This window comes from Ixodes scapularis, unplaced genomic scaffold (genome assembly GCF_016920785.2).
Source record: "Ixodes scapularis isolate PalLabHiFi unplaced genomic scaffold, ASM1692078v2 PGA_scaffold7__128_contigs__length_106722199, whole genome shotgun sequence".
NCBI lineage: Eukaryota > Metazoa > Arthropoda > Arachnida > Ixodida > Ixodidae > Ixodes > Ixodes scapularis.
In genome coordinates, this window is record NW_024609882.1 from 98,652,005 (window position 1) to 98,673,513 (window position 21,509).

At 46.8% G+C, this 21,509-nt stretch overlaps 1 protein-coding gene across 1 annotated transcript; it reads right to left on the reverse strand.

Moving 5' to 3' along the window:
• Window positions 1-430: 430 nt before the first annotated feature.
• On the reverse strand, window positions 431-20,126 carry LOC121833193 (cytochrome P450 3A19-like). The gene is made up of 5 exons (XM_042286313.1): window positions 20,077-20,126; window positions 17,031-17,139; window positions 10,337-10,425; window positions 8,757-8,897; window positions 431-611 (listed from the first exon to the last, which is right to left on the reverse strand). Exons 1-5 carry the CDS (start codon window positions 20,124-20,126, stop codon window positions 431-433), a joined length of 570 nt encoding a protein of 189 aa, XP_042142247.1.
• Between the last annotated feature and the right edge of the window lie 1,383 nt (window positions 20,127-21,509).

Here is a 21,509-nt window from a genome sequence, read left to right on the forward strand (position 1 = left end):
GGATCGCTCGTGGAGATGCGGAGAACAACAAAAATATATAAAAAAAAAATATTACACGCGCTGGCGGTAAGCACGAGGAGGGATACAACTCACGTGACTTCCGGCGATGACTCCCTTATGACCGCCCCGACACCTTGCGATACACTGTTACGTGACAGTGCACTGGCGGGGACTTTGAATTGGGCCTCATATTTCTATTTTTTAGAAAAAAAAACTACGAACCTCTACAGTGAAACAAAATTTTTTTGTAATGTCCTGACATGCCATTTCAACGCCTAGCATGAAAAAAAAAAATTTTTTTTTTGGCGTGTCAGAGGCCTTTTAAACAAATTGAACCACACTCTGCGTTATTTTCTTCTTCTTTTTGATGTTACTGATTTTAAGTGATACCGTTAAAGTATAGTGCCTTGCTTTAAAATAACCCCAGAAATTAAAACTGACTCACCTTTTCTGGTTCGTCGCAGAGATGCAGCTTGAACTTGGCCACAGTCTTGGCAATGACTAGCGAGAGCTCAAATTCCGCGAACCGGGATGCGGGGCAGTTGCGAGTTCCGATGCCGAAAGGGATGTACGCCATTGGCTCGATCGTCGACTTGTTTTCCGGACTGAATCTGATGAAAAAAGAGGGAGAGGTGACGAGAACACGCGGGGCGACGTTACTGGAATTATTGGCGGGTAGGAGCAACATTGGGTTCCTCTGTCTCGAATTCATGTCCGAAGGCGAACGCCGACCTTCGGCGGTCAGCCTTCGCTTCCGAACAGCGAGTGGACAGGTCGGTTTCCTTTTGGCCAGTCTACCCGTTGCTGCTGTGGTATAGGGTGTTGGGTTCATAGTCATGGGCTCCGGTATACGATTCTTGTCGGATTAATTGTGTTTAGAATTTTGCTATTTCTTTTCAACCGAGAGCGTAAGACCGTCTGCTTCTTGAACAGGGGTTGCGGTGACGCCGGAATGCCGAGTTCTGATTGGCTCCCATCGGAAGTATGGTGGGTAGATCTCAAGCGAGGTAGCCTCGAAGTCTACCCACTATATCCCTCCGTAAAAGCTAATGAGAGCTTGGCGTTCTGATATCAGTGCAACCACACAGCGGCCTCGTGCCATCTTCCTTCCCAAAGGATCAATAAATAAATAAAATGCGTTCTTTTGTACAGATTTCCCGCTGAAGTACGATCTGCACATTTTGTAACCGTTTTCGTGGTGTTCCGTACACAACTCTGGCACGAAGACCCTGATACCGCAGTCAGTTGCACACCGCTTCAATCCGAGTCCGAGAGCACCCGACGCGGCAATCTGATGGAGCCGATCCAGTAACACCAAAAGAACATAATCGCGGCGCTCGTGGTCTAAGCTCGTCTGGTATGAGCAGCTAAACCAATCGCGCGAAACAAACGTTTCTTGATCTCGCGTTTTTTGGGGGCGAAGCTCCTTGGGGTCTAGCCTTGTCCGTCCGGCGTCCGTGCTCACATCGATTGCCAACCCATCTGTCTTCTTAAAAAAAGAAAATAATGTTTGCGCAGTCGACACGATTCGAACCTGTGCGGGGAGACCCCAATGAATTTCTAGTTTATCGCCTTAACCACTCGGCCACGACTGCGGGACCAGTAGGGGGCTCTGAGATGTGGTAGTAACTCAAGAGCTGGGGTTTCTGTCATGTATGAAACGTTGCATGTAGCCGCTCAACGTCTATACAGGAGAGGGCGCTGCGGTCAAATGCGTATATCATCGCGCTAAGCTTTGCATGCGTTGGCTCAACGTTTATAGACGAGAGGGCTCTACGGTCAAATGCTCAACTGCGTATATAACCACGATCCATACTACACATTCTCTTTCTGACATGGACCGTTCACTTAAGCGGTGGAGATGCGTTCCCACGGCTTCTAGCGGATCCAAGCTGATCCGCTAGAAGAACTACTGGCTCTGAATTTCACCGACCATAAAGCAGTAATAATAAAGTCGAAACGCAACCCGGAACTCAGCACTACCTATGAGCAATAAAAAAAAAACAGCACCACCAGCACTATGAACAAAATCAGTATCATCAGCACCACCAGAGCTTTGCTCCAATCAACGTCATTCACCACGTAAAGATGCGGTCATTTTTTTGTTTAATTTTTGTTTATTTTTTATGCGCGATTGGTTTAGCCGGCGATAGCAAACGCACGAAAGTAGCGAACACCGGGATTATGGGAAGAAGACGAAGACAAAGCTACGCATCGGACGTGTGTTCTAGTCTCCTCTATTTTCATTGAATATTTTGCTTACGTCGAATTTATATCAGCAAGTAGCTTCTCAACGTCATCGGGAGGTCCCTATAGTCCCCTCCAGGGCCTTCTGACTTTTCGATCCGGTTTTTAAACCGGCGAGGTATGGACACCACGACCGCCCCTGCAACTGCCATGGATGAAACACCCGACCCGACCGCGCAGGATGACGCCGCAAGCCTGTCCGACTCGCTGATTGAAGACACTGAAGGTCCCTTCCAGGAAGTGACATGCAGAAAGAAGAGACGCTGCAGCAGCCACAACTCTGGCTCCAGCGACGCGACCATCGTCACCCTCCCAGAGCCGACAGTTGGTTTGGTGGTTCTGTTCACGCCACTGGATCCAGACGTGAGCATCGACTCCATTGATTCGGTCCGCGTCTCTAATACCCTGGAGACGCTGGTGCCCTCATGCGTTATTGAGGCTCGATTCAACAGGCGAAAAAATCTTCTCGCGGTTGACACCCGGAATGGCCAGACAACGCGGGTGCTTCTAGGCTTGACCACGCTTTGCGGCATGAAAGTTCGAGCCTTTGAGCCCCGTGGAAAAGTTTCCAGTGTAGGCATCGTGCGCAACGTTGGCATCGCTCTCTCAGACACCGAGATCGTCGGAGCGCTACGGTCAAGTGTAAGCATCCGTTGTGTTCGTCGGCTTGGAAAATCAAGCACAGTTCGCATTGAGTTTGCATCTGCCACACTTCCCCAACACATCTACGTTGGCTTGGTCCGGCATGAAGTCGACCTGTACGTTAACAACCCTCTGCAATGCCACCGATGCGGGCTCTTCGGTCACGTTGCGGCTGGCTGCAAGAGGAAGTTGACTTGCCTCCGCTGTGCGCAGCCCCACGCAACTGCGCAGTGTGACGCCTCTGACCTCCACTGCGTAAACTGCAACAAGTCGCATGAAGCAACGTCTCACATATGCCCGTTCTGGCAAGCCGAGCGCACCGTGTGCCGCTATCGCTGCGAGAACAACGTGCCGTTTGCGCAAGCACGAGCAGCATTTGACAAGCCTACTGATGCGCAGGCTGTGCCGGAAGCACAAGCTGCACCAGAAGTCGTCGGCTCTTCCCCGGAACACCCACAAAGGCGAAGACATTCGCGACGACGCCAGGTGCAACAAAATTGCGCTGATAAATCGACCTCTTCACCTCTCCCCGAGACATCAAGTGCAGTAAACATCGATCCAGGTACCACGTCGGTCCCCGTGTCCTCTGTCAACAAAAACGAGAAACGAAGCTTCAAAGACGTACTGAGCAGCAGCTCTAGAACGTCGGTTCCTCAAGTGCAAATGCGGCCTACACCGAAGCCTGCACAGGAACTTTCAGACACCGCACTGAAAATCGCAGATTCACGTCCGCCTCAAATTTTCTCCGGCTCCTCTTCGTTCTCTAGCATCGTTCGCCAGATATTCATTGCAGTACGAGAATTTTTACCATTCATAAAGTACTCATGGGCAGACAAGTTACTGCATTTCATTGGACTGATAGAACCTTTAATCGAAAGCTTCCTGTGATGAAGGTCCTTATCATGCTTAGCATTATCATAATGGCAGTCTGTCTCTCTATTTTACAATGGAACGCCCGCAGCATCGCCTCTAAACTACCTGAGTTGCAATATTATCTTGCCTCTACGCCAGTGCCTATACTTGCAATCTCGGAAGGCCGGCTCCCACCTGCATCTCGAACTCAGTCATATGTTCATTATGGAAGTGCCGTATCTGACCCAAACAGCCTGTCGCGAGCTTCGGTTTTTGTTCACTCCACCATTCAACAAGCTGCAGAAGATGTGTCACATCTGTGTACCGAAACAGCAGAGTTCGCGGCTTGCACTGTCATATTTGGTTCTTTTAGGATGACTATTCTGTCCGTGTATATATCTCCTGCGGGTCGCTTCGATGCGAAGAGCATTCAAATTTTACGTCGACAGTTCCCCGGTTCTCTACTTCTATGTGGAGACTTTAACGCGCATCACCCTTCGTGGGGTAGTGAACGCACGACGCCGCGGGGCATATCCCTTGCAGACGCCATTGAATCTACAGACTTGGTGCTCTTAAATGATGGCTCTCCAACATTTTTCAGCCATCGCGGGAAGCCTAGCGTCCTCGACCTTAGTTTCGCCTCGCCCGATCTTGACGTATATTGGTCGCTGGACGTGGACACGCGCGGAAGCGATCATCTCCCAGTTTTGATGAGTATACCCAGGGTGGGCCGCTTGCCGCGTCGTCTGTACCATGTAACCAATTGGGACCTGTTTCGGAAAAGTCTTCTGTCTCTCGATCCGTCAGAGGATATCCTAAAAGCCATTCCAAGCTGCCTCGTCCAATCTACAACAAGAATCACACTCAGAGTATCGCAACCTAGCCCGGACTTGAAATTTCTTCGTCTTCGGGCAGCTCGCCGTCGTGCCCAGCGCCGTGCGTTCCGCTCTGGCAAGATCGCCGATTGGGTGGAGTGTCGCCGTATAACGTCAGCCTTACGCCGGCACACCCGAGTACTTCGTCGCAGACAATTTCGCCAGTTCTGCTCGTCACTGACCCCATGTACACCGAAGCCGAAGATCTATAAAGTGCTCAGAGGTATGAGTGGATCTCCGACACCTCGAGACGTGTTCGTTGCTCTTAGTTTAAAAACTGGCTTGGCATTATGTCAACTTGCCGACGAATTTGCGATATGCTTTGTCGTTGCTCCACGCTCTGTAAGGTCATCGCGGCCCCTATCGCTGACTGGCCCGTCGCGAAGTCCGCAGAATCTTGACCACCCCCTCACCATGTCAGAACTGGAAGCTGTTCTTCGAAGATGCAAGCGTCACAGCGCTCCCGGGCCTGATCACATAACATATCAAGCATTACGAAATCTCAGCTATCAGTCACGCAGCTCCTTACTCGAACGTCTAAATTCAGTTTGGTCTTCGGGTGTGATCCCTCAAGAATGGAAACACGCATTAGTAACACCCCTTTTAAAGCGCGGCAAGCCCTCCTCGGAGTCGTCATCCTATCGCCCGATATCTTTGACATCATGCGTTGGCAAGCTTTTAGAGCGCCTGGTCCTTACACGCCTTCAATGGTTCCTCGACGATACTGAAGCTCTTCCCCCTGAGCTCGCAGGATTCAGAAGCGAACGTTGCACCGCTGACTGCATTGCGACTCTCACGTCAGCATTGGAAGACGCTCGTTCCCAGGGACATACAGGCTTGGCAGTATTTTTAGACGTGGAACGCGCATTTGACTCTGTTCCCCATGATGTTGTTCTTGCGTGCTTGAGACATCTTGGCGTAACGGGAAGGATGTTAAGATATTTCGAAGACTTCCTGAACGGCAGGACTATCAGTGTCCGCCTGGGAACGTTTAAAGGTGCTGTTCGCCCACTGCTGCGGGGACTACCTCAAGGTAGCTGTCTAAGCCCGACACTCTTCAACGTCGTAATGGCAACGCTACCACTGTGCATGGACTCATCACCTCATCCTAGTGGTATGATAATTTATGCTGACGACATTTGTTTGTGGGCTTCCCATTCCGATCGCCGTATACTTCGCCCTTTTATGCAAACCTGCCTTAAGCGAGTTGCAAACATGCTGGAAGACCTCGGTCTCTCCATCTCGGCAGAAAAGACGGCTGTGCTCGCATGTTCCCGTCGTCCTCTTCGCCACGGGTTTCCACGTTTAACTTTATCTGGGATCCGATTGCCACGTGTGCGAAACTACCGTTATCTGGGCGTTGATCTCGACTCGCGGCTCTGCTTTCGTCGCCACGTAACTACTCTTGTACGGCAAAGCACGATGACAACCTCTCTTATTCGTAGGCTTCGTGGCCTTGATTGGGGACCAACTCCTCGAGCCCTAACTAACGTGCATCGAGCGCTGAACCTGTCTCGAATTCTTTATGTTGCGCCGTACTTGCCCCCCACTCGCTCTCTGTGGGATCAGCTGGAACGACGTCATCGCGCTGGACTAAGGATGGCCCTAGGACTCCCCTCTTACTCTCGAATAGAGGCAACGTGGATTGAGGCCCAGGAAATGCCAGTATCTTTGCACGCTAAGGAACGGGCTCTTCGCCATCTGGTTCGACTCGCCCAGTCGAGCAGCGGTGGTTCTCTTTACGAGGATATCCAACGGCGGCATTGTTCTCATTATGGAAGACACTGCAACACTTTGATAGAGGCGCTCGGATCTACACCAGCTGTTCAGCGTTCTCCAGCCGATTCACCGTGGAGTGAGCATCCATTCACCGTATATGATGACATCCCTGGCTTTCATGGAAAATCACAGCATTCCTCGCTGGTCAGCCGCGCCTTGACGGAAGACGTCCTGGCGTCCCGCCACGCTTCGTTTAAGATCATATTCACTGATGGCTCTGTTAATCTCATTAACGATTCCGCGTCTGCGGCATACCATATCCCATCAGAACACCATTCTTGGTCAGGACGGCTTGATCACGCTGTTTCATCGACTACGGCCGAGCTTTGTGGAATTCACGCAGCTCTTCTTTATATCTTGAAAAGGCCACCAGAAAACTGGCTGCTCGCAACGGACTCCCAGTGTGCAGTGCGAAGCATTCGAAGTGGCAGAGGCGTTAATGCCAACATGACTCGTGATATATTTAACTTGGGACGTCTACTTGTTTTCCGAGGCTGTAACATTCGAGTGCAATGGATACCTTCACATGTTGGCATTCTTGGCAATGAAAAGACGGACCAACTGGCTTCCAACGCTCTGCTCCTACCTACTGCTACTTTACAGCTTCCGACCCAGACTGACTCAAAAATAGCAATCCAAACCTGGATAGAGCATAGACATCCGGTTTCAAGAATTGCAGCGCATGACCCGCCTCCCCCGGCATGTACGCGGGGCTTAACACGCAAGTTTGCTTCCCTTCTTCACCGTCTTAGATCGGATTCCGCTTACACAAACGTTAACTTGTACCGGATTGGAAAAGCAGCCAGCCCTAATTGCCAACACTGTGACCAACAAGAGACAATTGAACACATATTTTTTAAGTGCGAACACTACGCATCTGAACGAATTGAATTCTTGAACTGCCTGAGAGGGCTGGACATTCCTTTCACGCTCGAAGCTACATTATTTCCGAAGGGACCAACTTCCACGTGCATACGGCTGAGAAAATTTGTGTTTTGTTTTTTGGGCGCGTGCGAACTACTCTCAAGACTGTGACTGTGACGTGTAAGAAACTTTAGAACGGTAGCCTATACTTCGTTTCGCCATATCTGCGGGCGGGGCCGGGGCTGGGAGCGCGGGACCAGCGCTTTTAGCGCTTCTCCCCAGCTCGCGTGCTCGAGCAAAGCCTGAGCGCGCGGAGCTTTCGTGCTCGCGCTTCCAGCTTTGCCTTCGCTCGCACGTGGGGTGAAACGAAGTATAGTTAGGTCGATATAAGTACTCTCATTATTTATTTTGTGCTTGCTGGTGCGCGCTATGGGGTTCTGTCGTGTACAGCATTGTTTGAACATATGTCACAGTTCGTCTTAACGGCCCTAATCATTTTTTTCTTTTTTTTTTTTCGCCCGTGAAACGTGTTTAGTCATTATTTTGCTAACGCTTCACTCGTCATCCCTGGACCCCTTCATCACCATATTTTCCCTTCCCTTTCCCCGCATTCACCCTCATCAACCTACAATAACCCAGGCCCGTGAAACGTGCCCACCGTGAGTGAGGCAAATGTCACGTCTGGCAAACAATACAACCAACCAACCAACCAACCGGGATTATGCACTGTTGGCGCTGCATGACTGTCTCGATGGAATAGTAGCGTTGGACGCGCTCGAACTTGGAGTGAAACGAAGTTAAACGGAGTGAAGCTGGGTATTCGGTTGGGGAGGATCCTGATTATTGGGACAGTGATCCGTGTTCTTTTGTGCATGATGTTCCGCGCTGCGGAACGTGCATCCATGGTGCCTCCAATTGGAGAAACTACACCTCAGCGCATTCATTAAAAAAACACAAACACGCACACACACACACACAACGATAGAGAAGGTGAGGTTGTGCAGAGTTTAGAATACTTCACGGTATACGACACGGCCGGAAGTTTATATCCCAGCTCTGCCAAGCTTTGTTTCGATGACTTTGCAACCTCCGTTCCCATTTCATCGGTACGTTTTATTCGTGTGCACGTTTCTTTTTGCGCGACTCGTAAGCTGCGACTTGTCTGTACCTGCAGCTATAAACGGCTCATACTCCTATAGGCCTGCAGCTCTCACGTAATGAGCAGCGCCCCTAGCGAGAAAGCAATTATTTTTAGGTCGCGTTTCTGTTGTGCGTCGCGCAGCGCCCTTTGAAACGCTCTAGTTCGTGGACAGACGCCGGGGGACGCTGACAGAAGCTACTTTGCGTCCATGAATCGTGCCGGATGCGACGCTAGGACGCCACTTCACGTCAGCATTAAATGGTCACGCCTTGTTGACGCTACGGCATTTCGTGACCCAGAGTAAACAGGTTTATTCAAAGACAGCAACATTAAAAAAATGCTTGTGGACATTTTACCTGTCAGGGTTGAATTTCTCGGGGTCCACCCAGTATCTTGGATCGTGGTGCATCACGCGTACGGGAACTACGACGTTCGTGTCCTTTGGAATGCGAAAGCCGTTGAATTCGAAGTCCTTCACGCATCTTCTTGTGACGTTTCTGCATGCCAGAGTTGTTTGACATATTCAGTATGCACTCAGATTTTCGGCACCCCCGAGTCTGGAAGCAGCCGACGCTATTTGCTGGTGGTACCAATCCGACATGCAGCGTCAAAAGCGAACCCGCATGGTGTCTATCTTATTTATTCCTTTTATTTTATTTCACGTGCCCAAAAACAACCATCCGGGTTTCCTCTTTGGTGCACAAATGTATAAATATAAAGAGAAAAAAAGAAAAACACAGTTGCAGGTTTCCAACACAAAGGAACAACCACACAATATTTAAAGTTTGGCAACGAGCCCTTTAGCCGCGTTTCTGAACACCTTAATGTCACCCTGTATATGAAGTTCGGCGTTTTCAATATTGGTAAACAGAGATTGTATCCGTGACAGTGGAGATGGCTTACAGATGGTGGGAATGCTAAAAGTATTGCGAGTCCTAGTGGAACGAGCAGAGACTTGAATGTTTACATCACGTAAAAGCGAAACACTCTCAAATACGCTAGTTACAATTGTGTGCAGAAAAACTAAATCGCGCTCTGCTCTTCCATTGGTCAATGGCATCAACGAAATCTTATTAAGCGGAAAAGTGTTGTCAAAATAGAAACGATCTAGAAGTAGCGATCATAATTATTACGCATTAGTTTGTGTTGCACATTTTCGATGATCATTGTTTGTGTCCTTGAGAACCAATTTCAGGTCGGAGAACCGAACTGAAGCTTAGACCTAACTGGGGCACAAAATAAACGAATAATGGAGGCCGGGTTCTTGAATGGCTGAGGAGTGCGGCATGTAATACCCAACATTCTCGTCGCCCTACCAACAATAAACGACACGTGAGCAGTAAATTCGAATGCAACATCGAGATACACGCCAAGGTATTTTACAACAGATGCACGCTTGATTGTCACTCCGTCTATAATGTGATCGTAGTGTACTATACTGCGACGGCTGCAGAAAGTCAAAACATTTGTTTTCAGGCGATTCAGTGATAAGCTATTTGCTGAATACCACTGGACAACATGTAAGACATCATGTTGCAGAACATGACAGTCAGGAAACGAGTTTACACTCATAAAAAGCTTGATGCCATCAGCAAACATCAGTAACCCAGCACTATCTACACAGGCCGCTAGATCGTTGACAAAGATTAAGAACAAAAGGGGGCCAAGAATAGATCCTTGGGGGACACCAGATGTTGATAAGAGAAGGTCGGAATAACTGTTATGAATACGAACACTGTTTGGACGAGAGGATAAGTGGCTTTCTAACCAGTTATACAGCTCTGAACTATGTTTCGGCTATGTTTTATTTGAGCAACGTTTTTTTTTGCTTTTTTTTTGTTAGTTCTAATATTATTTTTGCTGTCGAAATATTTTTAAATCGTATAATTTCGGACGCTGGTAAATAAAGAGCTGCAATTCGATTGGGTCACAGTACCCTGGCTGTGCGGGATAGAATCTTGAGGATTCTGCAATGACTTGTTTCAAGTACTGCAGGCTGAAGAGGTTGTCGTAGTTGAGATTTCCCTGAAAAAAGAATAACGAAGAAACAAATTATTTTTAGGATTTCGGGGCACACTCAAAGACACAAGGATACCCAAAAGTTCGAATGATGACTTGTAAACGCCTGAAGCTACACATCCCCACCAAAAGTCATTTATCGGTTCATTCAAACATTTGTGTTCTATTGAGTTGAGTGGATTGCGTTCTTTTGTATCCGCTTAACACGCTGGCGCTACCTATCGGGAGCCCTAGAAAACTCCAGACTTATACATAACAAAACTGAATTTTTTGCATTGTTTGCAAGGTTGAATGTACATATACAGCATGTAAACTAATGCTTATAAGACATTTTAGACTACCCGCAAAAGTGGGTGCTCAACGTATCGCCTTGCTATTTAGTACAGAGGTGCACGCAGGTGGTGGAAGTCTACCGCGAAAAAAATAAAGAAATATACTTACGTCGTTCAAAAGAAAGAATAACAAAACAGAGAAACTTCTTCTGGACTATCTACGCCGCCACTTCGCAGACGATGCACCCGCAGTGAGCAGAACTGCCGAAAGATGGCGTACGCCGCGTCGAAAGAGCGCCGGCCGATTCGGGATATGATAGCAGACGATCCCGCAAAAGAACCGCAATCGGCCGGCGCTCCCTCTTCCAAGCGTACGCCATCTGTCGGAAGCATTTCTCTCTGCGCGTGCGTGGAATGGCCAGAACAGGTAGAACAAGTGGCGGCGTAAAGTGCCCAGAACAAAATCTTTTTTTTTTTTGTTTTTTGAACGGGACAAGGTTTTTTTATGTTTTCTTTGTAAACTTTTACCACCTGCTTGCACGTCTTTAGTAGCTCGCGGCGCCATGCGTAAAGAAACCGATTTTTGTGGGTTGTATGGACTCCGAAGCGTCTTAAAACCGTTAGTTTACATGCTGTATATGACAAGTGGTCGCCTATAATCTTCTAATAATTATTTCATGTGATAATTTCATTATTTCATATATATATATAGGCAGCAGCCGTCGGATGATAAAAATAAAATTCTAATTAAATGGCGAAAGAAGTCACGCTAGAAAAAAAAGGGTGAAGTGCCCCCCAAAAAAGTTGTACGAGTTTACGGGATAATGAAGGCTGGGCACACGAACGCTGGTTACGCGGGAAACAAACTTGAAGAAGGACGGAATAAAAGTCAAAGTTTAAACAAATTGTTAAATAGAAAATAAAATAAAAAATTAAAAAAATAAGAAATATAAATAAGGAAGGGACCTGACGTCCGTGGACGTTTTGGCAGTACAGCCTCAACGGAAAAAGAGTAGCACAAGTGACCGACAACCGGAGCGGCGAAATCGCGACACGCGGCGCTATTGTTTCCGAACGCGCCGATCCCATCCCACGTCCCATGTCTCAACGCGGGGGGTGGCCGGCAGAAAGCAGCCCATCCTAAAGCCCGCATTTGGAAAGCTATCTTATCCCTCATTTGTCGGCCGGATAAACCTAGGGTGCCTTGCTCCCTGCATAAACCTAGCGCCCACGCAAACCCGATTACCTTCTTTTTTTCATTTTTTTTTGCGCGGGCGTTGTGAACGGCGCTATTCTCTTTATTGCAGTTTTCCCCTAAAGCGACACTTTTCTGGGCGATAGACTGTCAAAAGTTGTGGGCGTCACAGCCTGTGTTCCAGGACAGCAAACGCAAAGGTGAAGTCCCCGTAATTTTTTTCAGAACGACATAGGATGCCGAGGATTGATGACGGACGAGGAGGAGTATTGCTGCAGAGAGGGGGTGCTCACTAGGAGCCGTAACGCGTATTGTGCGTGCTTTTCGCGAAGAGGCGAGGATTAGGGACGCGGCTCGAAGTGGGCGCCCAAGAAGGACCACAGAAGAGAAAGACAGATGGATTGTGGCCGCAGCCTGCTGTGATCCTTTTATTACTGCTCAGGAGATACGAGAAGAACTTGGCCTGCAGGTGTCCCTGACTGTCATAAGAGAACGCCTGCGTTCAGTCGGGCTCCGCAGTAGGATGGCTTGCCAGAGGCCTCGCTCTTGACCCAAAATCACAAGCGCCTTAGGCTGGAGTTGGCCAGTATAGCACCTTTCGTGGACTGTCGACGATTGGATGAATGTCGTGTTCACGGACGAATCGACGGACGAAGCGCCGTGTTTGGCGGCTGGTTTGCACACGGTAGGTCACGTGGTTTCCTTTCTAGGAGCATAGAAAAGTGACACTTCTAATTTTTGATATATCTTTCATTGCACATCAGACACCAAGAACAGAGTGATAGCCATGATTATGGCAGCTACACCATTGGTCATTTCAATGTATTCTATTCTTACATTCTTGGTCAATTTACAAACCTGTAGCTGAGTAGTTTACTTTTCAGTTCAATCATACTATACGAGATTCTCGAAAATAAATGTTAACCTGCTGGCTAAAAAACAAGGCCTTAATTTTTTATTTGTTGCAGGTATGATCCAGAGAACGCGCAGCAGGTTGCCGGTAGCGGCCGCCGTTCTGTTAATGTGTGGGATGTAATAACACACAAAGGCTTGGGTCCGCTGATCCGGATAGACGGAGCCCTGACAGCTTCCGTATACGCAGACCTACTAGAAAGGGTCTTCATTCCCTTCATTTTGGATGGCCCATTTCCGGATGGGTGCTTTATTTTCCAGCATGACAGGAGCCCCATACACATATCCAGGTATAATGTCTTGTGACCTGTGCAGTCCACACTGAACGAGTTATAAAAGATTTTCCATTTCAAATGGAACAGAATAAAAGAGTGGGCGAGAGTTACGTGGATGCCGTGTTCTCCGCGTGTTTGTAGGGCTCGACGGACACTAGATAAGAAGATAACCGTCAGAATATGTGTTGACTAATTAACCGAAATGTGTTAACTTTTTATTAATAATTTTATGCGGCATGTCGCAATTGCAATATAAAGCGAGTCATTATTGAAGGCTATTCCAATTGACACGATTCGCGAAAAGGCAATAGGCAACATTCATCGTTGTAACCTTGCGTTTTTTCACCTGATTTAAAAATAAACGCGCGCTTAGAAAAGGGCAAGAGCTAGCGCCGATAATATCGCGTAGACGATTGCCGTAGTCGTTTTGGGCACTATCTCTACAGCATGTCCTTGGTAAATGCGCCTCCGAGATAGTAAGTTTTAGTAATGCGTATATGAGCGAACGCAAGCCCTGTGCGTTTGCGTTAACGCTGCGTGTTCCACACTGCGCGTGCGCGGAGCCCAAACCTCGGCCTTGGATTGGCGCAAGGCGACTTCGCGCATGCTCACCGTGGAACACACTACGCTAACGCAAACGCATAGTGCTTGCATTTGCTCGTATACGCAATACTAAAACTCACTAACGGCGACGTGGCCGAAACGACTACGTCAATCATCTACGCGACATTATCAGTGCTACTTCTTGCGCTCTTTCAAGCCCGTGAGTTTGAAATCAGGCGAAAAAACGCAAAATTGCAGTTGCAACATGCCCCATAAAATCAACACTTACAAAGTTAAGACACAAATTTTTGGTAAATTAGTGAACATATTGTGACGCTTATCTAATGTCCGCCGATCCCCACAAACACACGGTGGAAACGGCATCCACGTAACTCTCGCCGCCTTTTTTTAAAGTTCTGTTCGAATTAAAATGGAACACCCCGTATATAAAATCTGGGCTCAAAATTGCTCCCCGGATGCCATGCAGTGGAGGAGGCGAGTTAAAATAAAAAATTCAATTGCCTAAAAAAAAAAAAAAAAGATGAATTGCGGTTGCGGGTTGCGCTTACGGATGCCTTTCTGGGGCTTATGACTGTTGTTAATAAATCGTATTCTTGGCCGTCACTCTTTTTCAATGTTTTCCAAGAGATCCTTAAAAAAGCTGTCATGAATTTTTTTTTTTTTTTGCGAAACGATTGTTTTTTTGCGTTCTTTTAGGAAGGTCATACCACGAGAGGCTTACGAAAAATGGCGACAACTTTCATTAAATGTAACCCCATAACTCATGTTCATAGTGAGTCGTGCACAAATCTTTCCAAGACAAATTATCAGCTTTGATTAATATATATATATATATATATATATGTATAGTTATTTTGTTTTCTCTCTTCAAGGCTGGTGCGAGAGAAGCGTGAGGAACTGTGCATCCAGGAGCTTCCATGGCCTCCAAAGGGAGCAGATTTTAACATCATAGAAAACGTGTGGGGCGTGATGAAACAACGACTGGCAAAGAAGAACCTGCATGGAGCGTCACAAGACCTGCTTTGGGAGGCTGTGCGAGAAGAATGGACGAGACTTCAAGGCCTCCCTGATTTCGCGAGCAGCCTCTATACCTCTCTGCCTGCGCGCGCACGCGTTGTCGTGGAGGCTGGTGGAGCGTTCGCAAGACACTAGTGCAGCTACCTGCCACGGCTTCTATTTCATTGACTGTTGCAAATTCACTGTATATTTTTGTTTTCTCTAGTGCACGTGCAGTGCTAATATTCGGTTCTGATTTTTTTTTTTTTTGTAATTAAAGGAAAATTATAGAGTTTATTTTCTCTGCAAAAAAAAAAAAAATGCAGCACAGTTTAAAACAGATCTTGGTATTCTGAAAGTTATTTCACGGTGGCTTGCATTTGCATTGCCGCACATAATCTTTGACAGTCTGTCGCCCAGCAAACGGTCGGTTTAGGGGAAAACTATTGATCCCTTTCGAAAGGCTGCCCCGTGTTGGCAGCGGTGGAGCCCCTGCACAATGGTGGACTAAAATCGCAATGTCGCGGCACCCTTAACGCGCCGGTTGGATTCTAAGGCAATACACACACACGCACACGCACGCACACACAAACAAAAAGGAGATGAGCACAGTGACGCCGGACTTTCGACGCTACGTGATTGACTTGTCGGCTCCTAGCGTCGGCCGACCTCCGACGTTCACTATCTTATGGAATGGCTCGCACGCTCTGCGTTGTCAGTTGTTTCGCCAATGTGCGGTGGCTCTAACATTTTAATAATCGGAACGTGACTTTCGAAAGGGGTCAATAAAAAAAAATACCGCCGATCAGTCGACCACCACGCCCGTGCAAAAAAGAAAAAGAAAAGGACTTTGCGCGCGCAATTACTTTGGCGCATTTCTCGGCCGACAAATGAGGGATAAGATAGCTTTCCAAATGCGGGCTTTAGGATGGGCTGCTTTCTGCCGGCCACCCCCCGCGTTGAGACATGGGACGTGACTGGCACTCTCGCTATCGGCGCGTTCGGTATCGCCGCTCCGGTCGTCCGTCACCTGTGCTACTCTTTTTCCGTTGAGGCTGTACCACTGTCTTCTTCAGAAGAAATAAAGAAGGCAGTGCCACCGCCAAAACGTCGACGGACGTCCAGGTCCCTTTCTTATTTATATTTCTTATTTTTTTATTCTGAATTCGTTATTTTATTTTTCACTTACCAATTAATTTTTGTAAGTTCTTGTGTTTTAAATTTGACTTTTATTCCGTCTTTTTTTCAAGTTTTTTTCCCGGATAACTAGCGTTCTTGTGCCCCAGCCCTTCATTATTCCCGTAAACAAATACAACTTTTTTTCGGCACTTCACCCTTTTTTATTGCGTGACTTTTTTCGCCATTAAATTAGAATTTTATTTTTATCATTCTACGGCTGCTGTTTCCGTGCGCCTTACCTTTGCCTATATATATATATATATAGTATATGCAAAGGTAAGGCGCACAGAAACAGCACGAAACAACACGGAAACGAGTGACAAATACATTCTTCAATATATATATATTGAAGAAGAAGACGCCCTTGGCGTCTTCTTCTTCATCCGCTGCCGAGGTTTATATGTGGTCGCCACATATATATATATATATATATATATTGGAGAATGTATTTGTCACTCGTACTGAAGTACTGAACACTCAGTATTTGAAATCCGTGATTTCAAGTACTGCCCAAAAACGATTTTGGACGCTCTTCTCTAAGCGAGCCATGCACAGCGCACGAGATGCATGCTCTTTGAACATAATAAACTTTTAATAGTGAAAATAAATAGTGCAAGGAATAAGTGAAATGGGTATAATTGCTGAATTTCGGTTGAGTGTTCATGTTTTTTTTAATTTTTTTAAGCGTTCGCGATATGTATTTGTTTCATACACTGAGACTTTGAAATTAAGAAAGCACTAAATACACTGTACTGTCCCCGATATACCCGCATATCTCATAAAAAAAAAACATTTTTTGATGCGCAAGTTTATTTCGGTACTTGTTTCTAGGGGCACTGTGTATTTTTAGCACGGTCTTTTTTTTTAATTTTACTCCAGGTTACATTTATGTTTCAGATGTTGAAAATGTAATGAAAAATGTATTTCTAAACGTGTTTCAGTTGATAAAACGTATTTATAGCATTTAAATCTCTTACCTAAATTGATAAGAGATCCTATCCGTACTGAGAAACTTCAGTCCTGCGGCCCTGCTATATAAAAGGCGTTGACGATACACGACGATGACACGTATACAACTTAACTCCATGCATGCAGATCTGCGTGCACAGTTGCTCGTTCCGGTACAAAGTGAAAAAATTTGTTTTTCTTATTACTTCAGGTTGCTGTTTAGAACGTAGAAAGCTTGGTGATATCTGCAAATCAATTCCAGGGGCTTACGTCTTTCTCGAGTAGCAATTTCACTTCCGCCCTCAGTTTGTCTTGGACGTCTTGATGCTTGGCCAAAAGGTGGGCGGTGAAAGACAGTGCGGAACTGGCCGTCTCAAGACTGGAACAGAAACTGAGTATAAGGGCCCGTTCATGCGCGTGCCTTTGTCTAGAATCGAGCTCTTGTGATCTCTTACGATGAAGCTGAAGCCTAGATTAAAGAGCCTATTTTGAAGAGCCCAGACTGAAGGGACGGTTCATCTATGACCTGGTGAAGCGCTCATAGCCTTGGTCGCTTGCTCCCGTCGCTATCACGCGCTTTTAAGCTTTTGACCCGTGAACAATCTTAGCGCTTTTAATCCTAAAAAAGGACGAAAAAAAGGACTCCATCATGCGGTTTGCTTTGTCACTCGGCTGACCGAGCGACAGCGAAGCGGGTCGCCGGTTCTTGTCTCGTCGCACGCCGGATCGCTTGCAGACGGTTTATTGACCATTCCATTTAGCTCTCTCAGCGCGGCGCCATTTTGTTAGAACGCAGCGCCCTCTCCACACACCCGGGAAGTTCAGCGGGTTCGGCGGGGTAAAACGAGAGAGAGGGCACGCGCAAAGACTCCGCTAGCAGACGACTAACCGGGCGGCTGCCGTTCTTCATCGTTGGGCTGTACCGGCGGGATGTACCGAACATTAAACTCTCGCTCGTGGCTGCCGTGGTGCGCGTTCTTAGGATATTTATAGCTACTCGAAAATGAGCCTATAGCGCTCTGTTGTTTTCTCCCAGTAGATGATCAATTAGCCTATCTTTGTTCCGTTACTTCAATAGCAGTGGAGTCAACCGGCAGTAGTATACCCTCAACCACCGCGTCTATTGCGTCAGGACAGCACGTTTTTATTTATTCATCCAGGCTTCCACTCATTGTAGTTAAAGGTTTACACCAGTACGAACTTTGTATACTAAAAAAAAGCTACAGCAACCCGATTTACTTTTCGCCGGAAAAACCGGCCACACTGGCACAGTTTTCCCATTTCTTTTTTATATTCGCAAGCAAGAAACAACGCAATTGGACCAGGTTAGTCTTTTAGGGTCGAAGCTCTTTAGGGTCTAGCCTTGTCCGTCCGTCCGTCTGTCCGGCGTCTGTGCCCACATAAAAAGAAAAAAACATGTTTGCGCAGTCGACAGGGTTCGAACCTGTGCGGGGTGACCCCAATAGATTTCTAGTTCATCGCCTTAACCACTCGGCTACGACTGCGGGACGAGTAGGGGGTTCTGAGATGTGGTAGTACCTCAAGAGTTGGGGTTTCTGTCATGGATGAAACGTTGCATGTAGCCGCTCAACGTCTATACAGGAGAGGGCGCTGCGGTCAAATGCGTATATCATCGCGTTAAGCTTTGCATGCGTTGACTCAACGTTTATAGACGAGAGGGCACTGCGGTCAAATGCTCAACTGCGTATATAACCACGATCCATACCACACCTTTTCTTTCTGACATGGACCGTTGATTTCAGCGGTGGAGATGCGTTCCCACGGCTTCTAGCGGATCCAAGCTGATCCGCTAGAAGAACCGTTGGCTCTGCATTTTACCGACCATAAAGCAGTAATAATGAAGTCTAAACACAACCCGGAACTCAACACTACCTATGAGCAATACAAAAAATCAGCACCATCAGCACTACCTATGAACAATAAAATCAGTATCATCAGCACCACCAGAGCTTCGCCCCAATCAACATTATTCACCACGTGGAGATGCGGTCATTTTTTTTATCGAGCACAGCATTACACCTATAACTTGCATGTCGAAAATCCGTGCATCTGCGCTTGAAATTTGCAAAATGACGCGATATCAAACAGAGTTTGAACGCCGGCCGGACGTTAGGTACAGGCACAGCCCACTCGGCGGAGCGGACGACACACGGGGGGAGGGGGGGGGGGGGGGGTATTTTATCTCTCTCCGCTTTTCCTAGTGGAACGGTCTATAATTTATCTACAGACGTAACCTCATTCATGATGGAAGCATGTGCGCCTAAAACATTCCCGCAGACCGTTTTTGTACGACCAACGAGACAGGATCGTCATACAGGGAAGAGACACGACTCACGACAGTGTATGGAAACTGTCTTTTGTATGGTGTGTAAGCAGTGTGACCGCAGCTATGTCCTTATGCCCCTTACGTGAAGCTATACCGTCGCCAACGTATACCACGCCGGAAGAGTGAGACAGTCGTCTGTAACCCTAAAACAGCGTGACGTTCCGTGACGTCATGATGTCGTGTGGCACCCTGGCCTCACCTGACTCCGGGACAAACACCTGACATTTTGACTTCACGTGGCGTCGTGACGTCGCGTGTACGCGACGTCACGACGACGTCAATGCCGAAACATATGTTTTGGCATTGTCATTCGCTGAGTTGCCTCCCTAAGTTGCGGGGATTGGATCTCTGAGTGTTATGCGGGAAAGTCGACGTCGACGTACACGCTTTAATGAGAGTGTATACAGCATGATTTCGAGTGGAGGGAAAAAAACATAACAATTATCGCAGCAAAAAAAGACAACGATAAATTGTTTTTGTTTACAGCTAAAGAAACGAAAGATCTGGCTTATTGCGTTAGTGGTCCTTGCTTCGCGATTCGTTCATCTATGTTCTTATCGTATAATGCGACAATTCGATTGGTTGCGGGACGATAATAAGTTAATTGGCCACATCATGCGCTTTTAAGCTGTAACTCAAGCTAAAAAAAACAAAAAAACATACTGTTACGTTAAACAACCTTCACGGGGCGTACACCCGCCGGTAATATGAAGGTGAACACCTTACCTGGTTTCTTGCCTGTTGTACGGCTCCCTAAAGCTATATTAACTCTCTACGTCTCAAATGGTACGTGGCTTGGGGGTCTAAACTTTGCGTTCTAGCCTTCTTCTGGAACAGAGCTTGTTCCAAAACTTGCAGGAGCGTCAAAAACAAGAAGACGGCTGTTCACCTTCATATCGCTCATGGGCGTACCTTGGCACCCTGTCACTTATTCGCAAGTTTTGTATAATATTTTACGCTAGACCTCACCCTGAAATCATAAAAAGTTCGGCATTGGCGACTGTTGCAAACGGTGTCATCCTCGGCACCCTACGTGGCGTGTGAGCTGCAACAAAAAGCAAACTGAATCAGTATATGTGTAAAACTACTCTGAGATGTAGGTTGTAATACTCAACGAGTTACCGTAGGGTTAAATACTTAATAAATTGGTCGACAAAACTGCCTGCAATCTCGGTCTCGCGGTATTTTAGCAGTGCGAATTCCCCAGGACCGATATTTTTTCTCTTTATCATTTTATTGTGAAATATAATGATAAGACCTGGAGCACAGTAACTGGAAATAAAATATCTGATTTAAGTTTTATTTCACAGTGCTGTTCTAATTATTTTTATCTTGCTAGTTTAAAAAAAAAAACACTTTTAAGCTATGCTGTCTTGTTTTGGCGAGCATAAGCTTAAGAAAATGACACAAACAGAAATGGCTGGCTGCTCAGTATTCCACGCATTTTATTGGCTTTATATCTATTTTTTCTTAGAAGCCTTGCCCTATAAACAAAATATAATCACCAAAAATATGGTGTCTATCGCGCCTCCAAGTTTCGCATCAAAGAAGATGGTCCCTCGATTTCTGCCTGATGACGTCATGAAAGTATCACGCTCTCGCCGGCCGCGATCCTGGCGGCGTCACAGCAGTCGTGGTAGATTTGGCAGACACCTGTTGTGCTACACATCGATCTCCAGTTTGACAGGACACGGAAGCTTCAGCAGACAGAAGTGTGGACACCGCGACGGCAGCGACACTGGCGTTGGCTCGTACTTTCTGGCCGGGACATCTTGCACCAAGCTTCACGATCGTGACATCCAACAACATGACACTCCGACTTCTCTGGGGTCGTTCGTGTCCACCCCGGGACCACTATCGATGTATAGGCCGGACCAGACGCTAAACGCACCAGTCGAGCACATGTGACACGCACCGTACCCAAAGTTAGGTCATCGCAAATACCTTGTGGTATACAAAATGCGGTATACAATAAATACCACAATTTCTATCTCAAAGTGTTGCAATGTTTTCTTCATCAACATCAAAATCAGAAAACATTTGCTGTCCTCCAGTGCTCAATACATTTATTTTGGCTAGTTATTCCGCAAACACTCGGTAGAGCCAATTGCTTGAGTCTACGGAGGTAGCTAGATGAATGACGAGGCTGATTATTTAACTTAATGATTCAATCCATAAATTTTATATAAAATAACCACATAACACAGTGCACAAACACAGATGAATGCGTATCCTCCTTGGCTAGTCTTGGATCTATTCAAAATGTGCAAATGTTAGACCTAAAAAAAAAACAGAAAAAAGAACAGTCTGGTCTGTGGCACTGAGCATGTTGTTTCAGTGTGCTCAGTGCAATAAAGCGGACTGCTCCTTTCGGTGTTGACACAATTTTAGCACTGAATTTT

Coding starts and splice junctions, on each gene's coding strand:
- LOC121833193 (XM_042286313.1), bottom strand. CDS start 20,126: ATGACACCGTTTGCAACAGTCGCCAATGCCGAACTTTTTATGATTTCA. Junction 10,426..17,030: donor AATTGCTACTCGAGAAAGAC/GTAAGCCCCTGG, acceptor TTCTTTTTTCAG/GGAAATCTCAACTACGACAA. Junction 612..8,756: donor GAGAAATTCAACCCTGACAG/GTAAAATGTCCA, acceptor TTTTTTCATCAG/ATTCAGTCCGGAAAACAAGT.